The 12265-nt window shown below is 44.1% G+C and overlaps 2 protein-coding genes across 9 annotated transcripts in view; both read right to left on the reverse strand.

The window, feature by feature from the left end:
* The window catches only part of LOC119444336 (venom metalloproteinase antarease-like TtrivMP_A), a 1295510-nt gene that overhangs the window by 443206 nt on the left and 840039 nt on the right, over positions 1 to 12265 (reverse strand). For all 8 annotated transcript variants that reach the window (XM_049663284.1, XM_049663283.1, XM_049663289.1 and 5 more), the window contains 3 exons: positions 6913 to 7063; positions 3296 to 3406; positions 2867 to 2915 (listed from right to left, as the gene is read on the reverse strand). In XM_049663284.1, coding sequence (XP_049519241.1) covers positions 2877 to 2915; positions 3296 to 3406; positions 6913 to 7063 — 301 coding nt within the window. In that variant the 3' untranslated portion in view covers positions 2867 to 2876. The remainder of the gene's footprint in view (positions 1 to 2866; positions 2916 to 3295; positions 3407 to 6912; positions 7064 to 12265) is intronic.
* LOC119445424 (zinc metalloproteinase/disintegrin-like) overlaps positions 1 to 12265 on the reverse strand; it is a 512423-nt gene that overhangs the window by 204941 nt on the left and 295217 nt on the right. The window lies entirely within an intron of this gene.

Raw genomic sequence — 12265 nt, forward strand, 5'->3', positions numbered from 1 at the left:
GGATATTCAAACCAGAAGATCCAGGCATCGTTGCGAAAACAAAACGAGAACATCCGGGCAATCAGTCAAAAAGTTCCCAGGTGGCCTTAGCTATTGCCTAAGACACGCGAAGGCGAAAGCCTCGTAATGCCTACTGTAATTTACCTTTATGCACCCTAATCCTCCTTTATACTCGTTAATCTACCCTCATCCACTTTATTACATCTTAATCCACCATAATTGAACTTCATCCACACCAATCCACTATAATCCTCCTTCATCTACCTAATCGACCTTATCCTCCCTCATGCTTCTTCATCCACCTTAATGCACCCTAATCCACCTTAATGCGCCTTCATCCACCTTAATGCACCCTAATCCACCTTAATCCTCCTAACACAACCTAATCAGCCTTAATCCAGCTTAATATAATCACTAATAAATTATTATTCAGTTTTCTAATCATTATTCATATCTTATACACCACTGGACATGCCTTGGTTTGCTTCTGGCATTCCTTTGGTCAGGTTACTTTCTGTACCCCCAACGCGACCTTGAAAAAAAATCTAAGGCTTTCGCCACAAAAGCAAAAAAAATGCGGCTCCTGGGCCCCAACTATTTGTACAGTACCGCATCACGTACGCTACTGACTGCCCAAACAAGTTACAAAAAATATTGCTTCCGAGTTCATCCTCATGTTTGTTCACAATATCACTCAAGCTGTAACTTCTAGTACGCTGAACTTTTATGTGTCATATCCAATAGCGACGTTGAGAAGGCAAACACAGGGCACCCTACACTTGACTGTCATTTTTTGGCGCTGGGACAGAATTGCCTGTGCTCTTTTGAACGCCAGCGGTCCGTGAGTTCTGCAGCGCGGGTTCTGCGTCGCGTCGAGAGATGGCGCCATGCTGCGCGGTGCCTCCTTAAGGCGCTTTTCTTCCAGCTGAGCAGCGCGCTCTGTCTTCCTGTGTAGTAAGGAACTAGTAAGCCAACTTGAAAGAAGCCAACGGAACCCACTAAGAAGTGAATGCGCGAGCTCCCTGGCGTCTTTCGCTGCCTGTCGTACCGCCTTCAGCTGGTTTTCTTCTAGCTGCGCAGCGTCCATTTGGACCAGTGCACAATATGGCCTGCAGTGATGTGGTGTGCCGTGGCGAACATCCACTGCACCCATTTTAAGATTGTGGTTGGTATCATCTCCAACCATTCTGCTTTGCCTGTAGCCATTTCATGCTTACATCTACTCTAGATTACGGGAGAGCCAACAATTTCTCGTACTTAAATTTCTTTATAGCGATTCGTCTTGCGTGACAGACGGTTGGGTTTCCTCGTTGGGTAGGCAAATAAATGCTTACGCATTTAAAAGTCGCTGCTATTAAATCTCACCTGAGATTAGACATTACCCAGAATTCATGGCTACGTGGCATCCGCTCCGAGATAAGGCGGAGCCTGCAACTGCTGGTGGTTCGCCAAAAGATATGGGAGGTGGTGTGCTAAGACTTACGTTATAGCGACATCCACCTCTTGCACGCGCCCGATGCTTACGAGCTGCTTAAAAGCTGCTAGCAAAAAAGCTAAGCCTGACGGCTTCGCCAACATTGCTTCACTTATATTTACTATTCATATGTAACAAATTCAGTGAAATTGAAATTTCGTTGTAGTTCGCCTTTAACGTACACCTAAATCTGAGTACACGACCGTTATCGCACTTCGCCCACGTAGAAATGCAGCCGTCGCGGCCGGGATTCGTCATGTACTTGCCCTATCGTCATCATAATCACCCTATTTTTATGTCCACTGGAGGACGAAGGCCTCTGCCTGCGATCTCGAGTTACGCCTGTCTTGCGCTAGCTGACTCCAATTTCTACCCGTAAATTTCCTAATTTCATCACCCCACCTAGTTTTCTGCCTAGTTATGCCACATAGTTCACCATAAATGTAGGCAACTGCCGCTTATGAGGCAAGAAATACTTTGAGCGAATACTAGGCTCACGTTGCGCTGAAGTAAATACTGGATCTGTCGACATAAAATAATTATCCGTACTAATTGCGGCAGATATAAGTAACTCAGACAACCGGAAATATGATCACGCCTTGTTCCCTTTCATGGAGTAACTCGAAAGCAAATGCTAGCATTTTTAAGCAGCTGGATCGAACGTAAATGCCATAGATATGTAACAACATATTTCTTTATGCAAATAATATATTAAGTTAGCAGAAGTTTCGGCAGTACAGAGATTTCCAATACCTGGGATGTGGTTGATATTTGGACGGCCACAGCTGCATAAGGTGCCTTGTTTACCTGCTTCTTGTGACATATTTCACCCCTACCTGCCGGTGGCTATCCGTCACAATGCAATTTCGAACGCTGCGGCACACGTTGAAAGTCATTAAAATTTATTTCATAATACTGCAATCACCACACGGCAGGTGACTTTATGTAATTTTAGAAAAATTGTATTATGCGCCCGAAAACAATGGTACGACTGCGTGTACATTGCTATATGCATATTCTTGATTCTTGTGGACGACGCGCGGGCGCCCCGACGAAGAAGACAAACTGCTCCTTGCTCTCGAGCTGTCGGCTGAACTCGCCAGCGCTGCAGTTGTATTTTGTAAATATACATTGTAAGTACTCTCCAGTGGTCAATTCTTCGTTCATGTAACAATAATATAAAGCCATATCTTGGAACAGGCATTTTTTGCTGGCTGACCATTCACTTCAATGCGGCGAACGCATCGGCGAGTACAAAACTCATACTTCTCATTTATTACCTTCGAAACTAAGTCAAGATAAACGCGTAAAGGTGCTTCAGAATGATTTATTACCGAAAGGCTCAAAGTTTAGCTGTCTTGAAATGGTCAAGAAAACTGGTGTGTACATGACGTTTCAACTACTACCAGTTGAAATCTCCACAGACTCCTCTTCTGCAGGTCTGCAATGCAAGAAAATAAAAGGTAATGCCGAGAGAACAGTTGCACGTAATAATCTGTCGGTGCATAGGAAAACTAACTACGGGTTTGTAATTTGAGGATGTATGTTCTCCACAAAGTTAAGAGCTACTGGGCTTCCGTTCTCATTTGAGCGGCTTCCGTTAAAACCTCGACTTCTTTGTCCATGCCATTCGCAATTTTTGCAAAATGTGCATTACATATAAAACAATCTTCACACGCGATTATTTCCTCAACAGCGATAACAAGGTTTGCAGTGAGAGGAATTGTAAATAAAGTAACATCGCGGAATAATTATACCACCTTGTAACAATACAACGAAGCTTACCATCTAATTGAGCAGTGAAAAAAATTTAATTCTCACCTTTCCTTTCGTGCACTCCATGCCTTCCAGTATGTCTACTTTATGGCACACGTCTGCAAAACTTGAGTGCATGCAACAGTTCATTTTGCACTGCCTGCTAAGAAACGGCGGCTGAAAAAGACAAACGACAATTTTTTTTTATTATTTAGTCATGATTCTGATAGCGTAATTGCCTACACTACTGATGACTTGTACAGCTGAATGCTTTTTACCTGCACGTGTACAGTAGCGGATGAGCGATTGTGCATCACCAATATTTTAAAGTGACACTAATTTAACATGTTAGGACAAGCAAGATTAACACATTATTTGTCTACAAGTCTGTCATCTCGTTCTGTATGCCACCATGTCACTTTGTTGCATAGACATTGTAAGTCAAGATCCCGGTGCTGCTCCTTAATTTCAACCGTCCTCACCAAACGGACAAGTTTGTGGTACGTCCATGTGACCTTGCTCGGTCCCGTTATCTTTGAACCGACCACTGGTGACGTCAGTGAAGTGGTACCATGTTTACACAATACGTGGCACCACTTTGATTTCTATTTTCGTTTTCTCGCTTACCGTAGCTCTGTTCTCACTCTAAATTGCGAATTCGTTATTACGGCAGTTCAATCTTTAAATATATCTCGACTGAATATTTTCCTTTAGTGTCCTTTAGTTAAGAACACCTCCGTACAGTTGACGTTTAATTTAGGCATTGCAAATGCAAAAGGTTGTGCATCAAAGTGTGATATTGCGTTTGAGACCGCGTTACCAAAGGGTAAACTACAATGCCCTACAATGCCCTTTTGTCGCCATTAAGTATTAAACCTGCGGCATATTGCCCGTGTTACACTGCATAGTTCCCGAGCAAGCATCCGGTATAAGATCCGTGCACTGATGAAGCTAATTTTCGGATTTAATAGCGCGCATGACCCTCAGCTTCTGAGTAACATGGAAAGGGTTTTCTCGCCCATACCGCCAGCTGCGTAACTTGCTAGCGGGCTGTTTTGTTCAAGCTGTCAGAACGCTGAAATAATTTCAAGCTGAACGTTGTTTCGTTTTATCTAGGCGACTTGCCGAATCGGCTGAGAGCACTCAGGAAGTGTTTCGTGGAAAAATAAAATGTTAAACAATTATGTCTAGGCAGCTGTAAAAGAAACGACATTCAACAAACAATCATTCTATGTTGAGGTTTCACATTGTGTTTTTCTTCTGAAGCATACAACTCAACCTCGTCATCACCTTGTTCCCCAGTACTTTCGAGTTAATAATTATGTACGTGTCCTAAGGAAGGACGGTGTTTTCTCAACCTAATACAGCTGTAGGTTTCATGCAGACTGTTGTAGGCTCCGAGAAAAAAAATTCTCGTAGCATGAGTATTGTGTAAGTTTTTTCTTATAAACTCTTATAAAAGCAACGAGTAACTATTCTGTATTTGCAGTTTTATAGACAACTGGACATACAGCTATATCTACACTTTTAAATGTCCTTAGGGATCCTAAAATCATTATATTGCAAGAGAAGAGTTGGGCAAAATGAAACACTGGTAAATGATGTGTAAGTTTACTGTCGGCGATATAATACCCAACGTATGCCATAGCCTAACTATAAAGCATGTCATTAAGGTAAATATTGTTTAGCGTTGATGTTTTTTTGAATAATTGAAATACTGTCGCATGACACTTGGCAAGCTTTTATCAATGTAAGGAATAAATAAATGGACGAAGAGCAAACTACATTTTAAAAAAATCCAAGAGCAGATCCAAAGTGAAATATGTTTATTATTACTATGGAAAATTTCATTCGTCGACAACGTTGTTCAATGTTATTTGAACAATTTTTGTTTCTGGTATAAGGTGGTAGACAACACTTCTGGACTATTACTGAATGTGTTTCGAATAATTGCAAAATCTTATGCAAAGTGAACGTTTTCATATCAATGCTGCGAGCGTCATGAAATTTGATTCTCTATTTACTATTCCCTTGTCATTTCTGTGCATCTTCACCAGTTATGTATAGGCCGACAGATTGGATAGGTGTGGACCAATTGGTCTTACGTTCTTAAGAAAAGAGACAGCTGCTCTCCCACCGAGTCATCAGACTCCGAGATATACGCTAGTAGAGTCGATCCGTGTATGTGTGGCGCAGTTGCACGTATCGCATGTAATATGGTCCAATTATTGTGCTTATCAGTACTGTGATCTGTTGCAACCGGATCCTACCATTCGACTCTCTGGTATTGCATGAAAGTTGCACTCATGGGGGGAAAAGTCACTGCCATAAGGAAGTAAATTAGTTAACAAATGGTTTCAGTCAAATGCCGGAAAAACAATCGGCAAAAAGTGTAAGTGAAACGAGAGAAAACAGTCAGAGAGAGAGAGAGAACGACAATGGAAAAAAGTATGATAAAATTGCCACACCATTTTGCTGTTTTTTGGAAAGCAAAATTTACTCCGAGTTAATTACCAGTGTTTGTGGAACGGTACAAAGCGCACAACAATAAACGCTACCAGTATAGATTTAGAATATTACTTTTTATGCGAGTCATGGTGTGTGGTCATAAGCTTCTACTTCATCTCAGCAACCACCATGCACAGCTAACTGGCCCTAGCTCACCATCATCCCCGTAGCAAGTTCTTTGAGCTTGCAGACGCCCGTATCAACATTGCAAGAAGGAAAAAAATTAAACACACAAAAAAGAAACATGATAAAAGCACTGCCGCTAAAGACGCATCCCTAATTCAGTAACATCTTCACTTGGTTTGAAAGCACGGTGTTGTTGGTGAACGCATGATGATAATGCTCTTTCAAAACGTACTCGATACTTAGACTTACCTTTAGCCTTTAGTTTTAAAAGAGTATGATATAAAACAGTGTGCGTTCTTAAAAGTGAGCTTAAAGTCGTTTGATTTATTTACTCTAATTGTTGTGCGTCTTTTTTTATTCTTCTTACTCACGGATCCTATCGTTCTTGAGATTTATTTCTAGGTTGGCACCTTAGCTCATTTTTATGTATTTCGATGATATTTGTTTCTTCTGTTTTTGTTGCAATTGATGCGAGGTAGTATTGGAATACATCTAAGTGCTTTTTTCTTTTAGTTATGCTTTCCATTTGCGTGTAATTCACGTTTGATATACATCTGTACATACTAGCACACTTGTCTTTTTTATAACTTGTATTTCTTGTGTATTTTCGCTGAACTTGTTCTGTAATATTTGCTCTAATTTTTTACGCCTATGTTTATCTCATGATATTGATTTATTTTTCTGTCATATAGTAATTCCTCTTGCCACCTAACCTTGACCGGAGTTCCCCAATACAGTCTTTGACTATCGGACCTTCTTTTGTACTTAATATCTATTAAAACATGTAACCAGATTTTGAAACTCTGAAACTAGAACAGAACCGCTGTTTGCAACACATTTTTTTATTCCTTGATTCCCCTCGGTAGGTGACATACGGTGCAGGCTACGAGATATTGTTTCGAACGTGAGAATGGTCAGCGGGAGTTGCGGTCCGCTGCAACCAAGCACATGCTGCAGGCCCTGCCTGATCGTGTTGCCAATGTCATTAGTGACCATTAGTGACCGTTTGGTAACTTCTCGACGCGAGACCGTCTTCTGGTGCAGCTCACCTTCTTTGCAGACACCTTCGTTCCTTTTCCCTTCACCTTCAGCATCCTTCTGCAGTAATGCTGCGGCCGTACTGAATGACCCGGATATCTTTTGTACACAGCCAGGTAGTTCGTCTTGCTCTGCTCTTTAATGCAGCTCTGCGGGAGATGACTGCGCAAAAGAGGATTGAACATCTACGGTTTCATTTAGTTTACATGGCGCGTAATCCTGATCTGTGAGTCCAACTCACGGGACATAAATGTCAGTTCAAAAATGTCGTCCAGGAGTCTGCAAATACGTATTGAAACAATCGAATTTTGCTAATTATTGTCTACCTAACTTCGCTAAGCATACGAGGAAACGAACTGCTATATCCAGTGCGCTTAGGTAAAAGCAGCAGATAACGACCGGTAATAGAGCCAGACGGTGGGAATTCATGTTATAAAAAAGCCGGCAAATCCCACGCCCTGTGGGAATCGATGTTATAGGAAGGAGTGTGCGGGGAGTCTACCAAGTTAAGGAAACGACCGTGAGAGCACCAAGACGTAGGCGGCTTTTTCATGACCTACATAACACGCAATTCATGACATTCCCGTCATGAGTCCTCAGGAGTCCCTTTAGCAATGCCCAGGAGACCTTAAGGCGAAATCCTTAGCCATACTCATCACTATGACTTCAACGATTGACCTTTAGCCTTTTCCTTCATTTAGTAGCACATCCGAACCCATTTCAGTGGTTCTTGAGTGTAAACATTTTTGCTGAGTCATTGTCATTTTGCTGAGTCATGCTCATGACTATGACTTCTACCATTATCCTTTAGTGTTTCGTCCACTTACTACCCACGTCAGAACCCATTTGAGAGGTTCTTGATTGTTAATGTTTTTTTCGGGGAGGTATTCTTATTTGTGATGAGTCATGCGCAGGACTATGATTTCTACCATCATTATTATTGCGATAGCAACTATATGGAGACTTCTACCGGATTTCTGCCGTCGTCGCTGTCGCTGTGAGGTTCCTATAAAGTCCAAGGGTGATAAAATCGTCGCCGTGCGCCGTATGGGCGAGTGAAAGCGCGCGGGCGACGCGCGCTATCACGGTGAGCGAAGGCACGGCGGAAAGCGACCGTCGCGCGAAAGGCCGTGGGGTTATGGGAGGGAGGAAGGCGGGGCGACGCTGTGCTGCGGCACCAAATGCTTATCTTGCAACCGGGCGCAAGCAGAGCTGGCCAATCAATCTCTCGCGCGAAAGCAAGAAAGCGGGAAGGCAGCGCGGGAGGGAGGGAGGGCGGTAGCTTCTACTCTGCCCGGCTGTGGTGGTCGCCCGCACAGTCTCTTATCTCCACACGGCTCTGACCTTTGTATGCGCTGTGCATTCGCTGTTCAGTTTCCGTTGAAGTGATAGACCGCACGAACCTTCGCCCACGCGGCGGCGGCGCTTGCCGCGGCCGACAGACAGTCGTTATCAGCGGTGATTCAGTGTGACCTATTCATGTTTGCTTGTGCGCGCTGACACCACGCTTGTTAATTCAGTTAGTAAGCGAATGTGTCCTTACTCTATCCTATCCTTACTCCGAATAGGCCTCTACTAATTTGCTATCGCAACTGGTGCTTCGCCTTTCGGACGGAACTGCGACATTTTTAGTGTTTCCTTCACTTAGTGCCCACGTCAGAACCAAGTGGTTTTTGAATGTTAATCTTTTTCGCTTAGTCATTGTCATTTTTGCTGAGTCATGCTCATGACCATGACTTCTGGCATCATTCTTTAGTGTTTCCTTCACTTAGTAGTGAAGGAACCTATTTGAGTAGTTTTTGAGTGTTAATCATTTTTGGCTGAGTCATGCTCGTGTACATGGCATCTAGCATCATCGTTTAGTGTTGGCGTCACTCAGTACCCACTTCAGAACCCTTTGAGTGGTTTTTAGTATTAATCTTTTTTCGCGGATTCATTGTACATTTTGCTGAGCCATGCTCATGACAATGGTTTTCTATTATCATCCTTCAGTGTTTCGTTCACTTAGTACCTACGTCAGAACCCATTTGAGTGGATTTTGAGTGTTAATGTTTTTTCTCGGCGTCATTGTAATTTCAGGCGGCTGTTTTATGATCTACATGACACGCATATCACTACATTCATGTCATCACCTATCATTTATGTTCGTCATACACTCCTGTCATAGTATGCCAATTTTGGTAAATACCAAGTTAACGATACGACCATGAGAGCACCAAGACGTAGGTGGCTAGATAGATATATAGATACTGTCAAAGTGCCAAGAAATGTTTTGCTTTTAAAGGTTAGGCATGCAGACATGGACTCAAGAAGAGAGAAATCTAGAACACAAGCGGGCTGTGCGTCGTCCGTATCCCTCTTCCTTTGTCGGTCTCTGCCCGCCTTTTTTCTAATATGTGTGAAGGAGCACCACACGAAGTAATGTCCCGTTTCTCGCATTTCGTTTTACAGCGTAAGCTGTTATGGGCTCACTCCAATAGCCGTTTCGGTTCGCGATGGTGTCCCCCGCCGCCGCCGCTAGTAACCCCAACCGCTATCGACGGAAATGCGAAAAAATGACCCCGTCCCCACCGGGATCAAACCCAGGCCCGCTGCGCTGGAGCCCGAGACTTTACCACTGAGCCACGCAAGCGCTTGCTATCAGGCAGAGGAAAAATGCCGAATAAACGTGCCCTAGGCAGAGGGGCAGGTACAGTCGACGAGATGCGATTCAGACAAGGCGCGCAATCAACGAGATCCCGAGCGTTCGCCAGTATGGTGGCGCCATCTAGTTAAGCCGCCTTCAAGCACAGCGTGCGCAGGCGCAGACGACGAGATGCGATTCAGACGAGGCGCGCAATCAACGTGATCCCGAGCATCCGCCAGTATGGTGGCGCCATCTCATTAAAGCACCTGCAAATGAAGTGTGCCCAACAAGTAAGTTGCATATAGCAGTTGCATATCGCTTGAAACTGGACCTGGTTAGCTCAAGAAGCTAGGTGACTATTTATCACCAGCCCGTTTTGAAAATTTCAAAAAACGATCATCAACAACAACAACGTACCGTGCCACGGGTCAAGGAACGTGAGATGTGTGCCACGTATTCTGGATACCTCTTCAGTACACGTTATGGCACCTCCTCGCAAGGTATGAACTGCTGATGAAGAAGCGAATTGTAGAGCTACGTGCGCGGCTACAAGCAGACATCATCGGGCTCAGCTGACTGCTGTAGAGAGCATTACAAACCGCAGCTTGCCGTCGACGCCGGGCGGAGAGTTCAGATCGTTCTCGTCAAAAATTTGGAGGACGCTTAAGCTTAGCCTTTAAAGTAGAACGCAATAGCTTTATCGGGACCCGTTCGCATCGCATCGTTCGCATATGGCAAGTAGGCTTCATTCGCTGCAACACTGGATGTGGGAAAGCCAGCTTACAAAGACCAAGCTTACACCGATCCCCTTAAAGTCGGCTTAACTTTTAAACTGAAATGCATTGTTGGAAACAAGTTTTTCCAGAGGCAATGAAAGTGGTCTTATTTTATAATGTGAAGGCCCTAGCACCTTTTTTATTATTTTATTAATTGTTTGCTATTACCCCGACGCGCGCAGGTCTGGTAGAAACGCTGCAAAAGGGGTTTCTGTTTCAGTTTCCTTGTAGCAGAATTAGGTTTTCTCGTACATTTAAATTAGAATCCGACGGCTAATCCCACGCCGAATGGTAAAGGCGTACTTTACCATTTTTCTGACTGATTTCACTGTTAGAAATTCAATTTTTGTTCACCAAAATCTTGCACCACGTGGATGGCCTCCACGGTCGATGTGGTTGGATGATTTTCTCCGCCACTCGCAATCACACGCCGGTTGCCGACGCCGGATTTTCTGCGACACGGGGCCCTAAACGCTGTCGCGTTAAAACGGGGCGACGAGACTTTGCCGCTAAGGTGAAGTCTTGTCGGCATGGTGCCGAAAAGTGATGATGATGTATGGTGTTTAATGGCGCAAGGGCCAGGTATGGCCAAAGAGCGCCAGGCCAGTGGTTATGAGCTGACAATGGAGTAATGAATTGTCAAAGGTGTGTCGTGGCTGTAAAAGGGCCTAAAACAAATCGCTGTAAAATGCGTAAGATATATATGTAATAAAATTATGGCAGTGATTAATGAGGTGCACTATGATCACGAAAGAACAAATTCCAAGGTAATGACGATAAACGAAAAAATATCAGTTTTTTTTTTACAAAGCACTACTGCCTTGACAGACCCTTTGAAAACGCAAGGGCCTGGAGGCGCGCTCTATGCAAAAACTACTATCGCGGCGACATCCTCTGAGGAGAGGATGCGTTACGAAACTATTGGGCAAATAACATGCAGTACAACATCGCCCAGAAAATCTAGAACAGCTTTGGTGTTGAAGAGAGGTTCGTCACCAAGGAACATAGCAGGGTGGAGAGGGAGACGGTACTGGTACGCTAGAGGAAAGTGTCTTTTTCTCTCTTTTTCGGCTTCCCTGCCCTCCACGAGCACGTGGAGCACGGTAAGCCTCTCTCCACATCTACCACAGGTTGGCGGGTCATTTCCAGTTAAGAGAAAATTGTGGGTGCCGAATGTATGTCCTATTCTCAGACGAGAGAATAGGACATTAGTTCTTCGAATTTTCGTAACGGGACGCCAGGGACCTATCTGTGGTTTAACTAAGTGGAGCTTGTTGTTCGTTTCGGCATCCCACAAGCGCTGCCAGTGACTTCGAAGTTTCTTTCTCAAGTAGGGCTTGAGAAATGTGGCAGGGATAGAAGCGGTAGGGTTAAGGGCTCGCGATGTAGTTGATGTGGCCATTTGATCAGCCAGAACATTGCCCTCGATGCCTCGATGGCCAGGCACCCAGCAGATAATAATATCCTGGTTAGACATGTATGCTTTGCACAGAGCAGAATACAGTTCAATAAGTACAGGGTTTTTGTGTCTATGTAGAGTCATGACGGCTTTTACGACGCTTAGGGAGTCTGTAAATATTATTGATCTTTTGTGCTTGGATTTGCCTATACTCTTCACAGCCGATAAAAGTGCACAGGCCTCAGCCGTAAAAATGCTTGTTTCCGGGTGCAGTACATCGGACTCGGAGAACGACGGTCCGACTACTGCGTAAGATACCCCTGCATGTGACTTAGAAGCGTCAGTGTAGAACTGAGTGCAAGACGAGTACTTGAACTGAATTTCCAGAAAGTGCATTCGAATATGTGCCTCTGGAGCGTCTTTTGTGACCTCTACAAACGAGGTATCGCACTCTATGAGTTGCCACTGCCACGGTGGCACTGGCTTTGCTGGGGCCATCAGAGCATTTTCAGGTAGTGGGATATCCATTTTTTCACTAATTTTTCTTACACGTACTGAGAAGG

The sequence above is a fragment of the Dermacentor silvarum genome, chromosome 3, assembly GCF_013339745.2.
Source record: "Dermacentor silvarum isolate Dsil-2018 chromosome 3, BIME_Dsil_1.4, whole genome shotgun sequence".
Classification (NCBI taxonomy): domain Eukaryota; kingdom Metazoa; phylum Arthropoda; class Arachnida; order Ixodida; family Ixodidae; genus Dermacentor; species Dermacentor silvarum.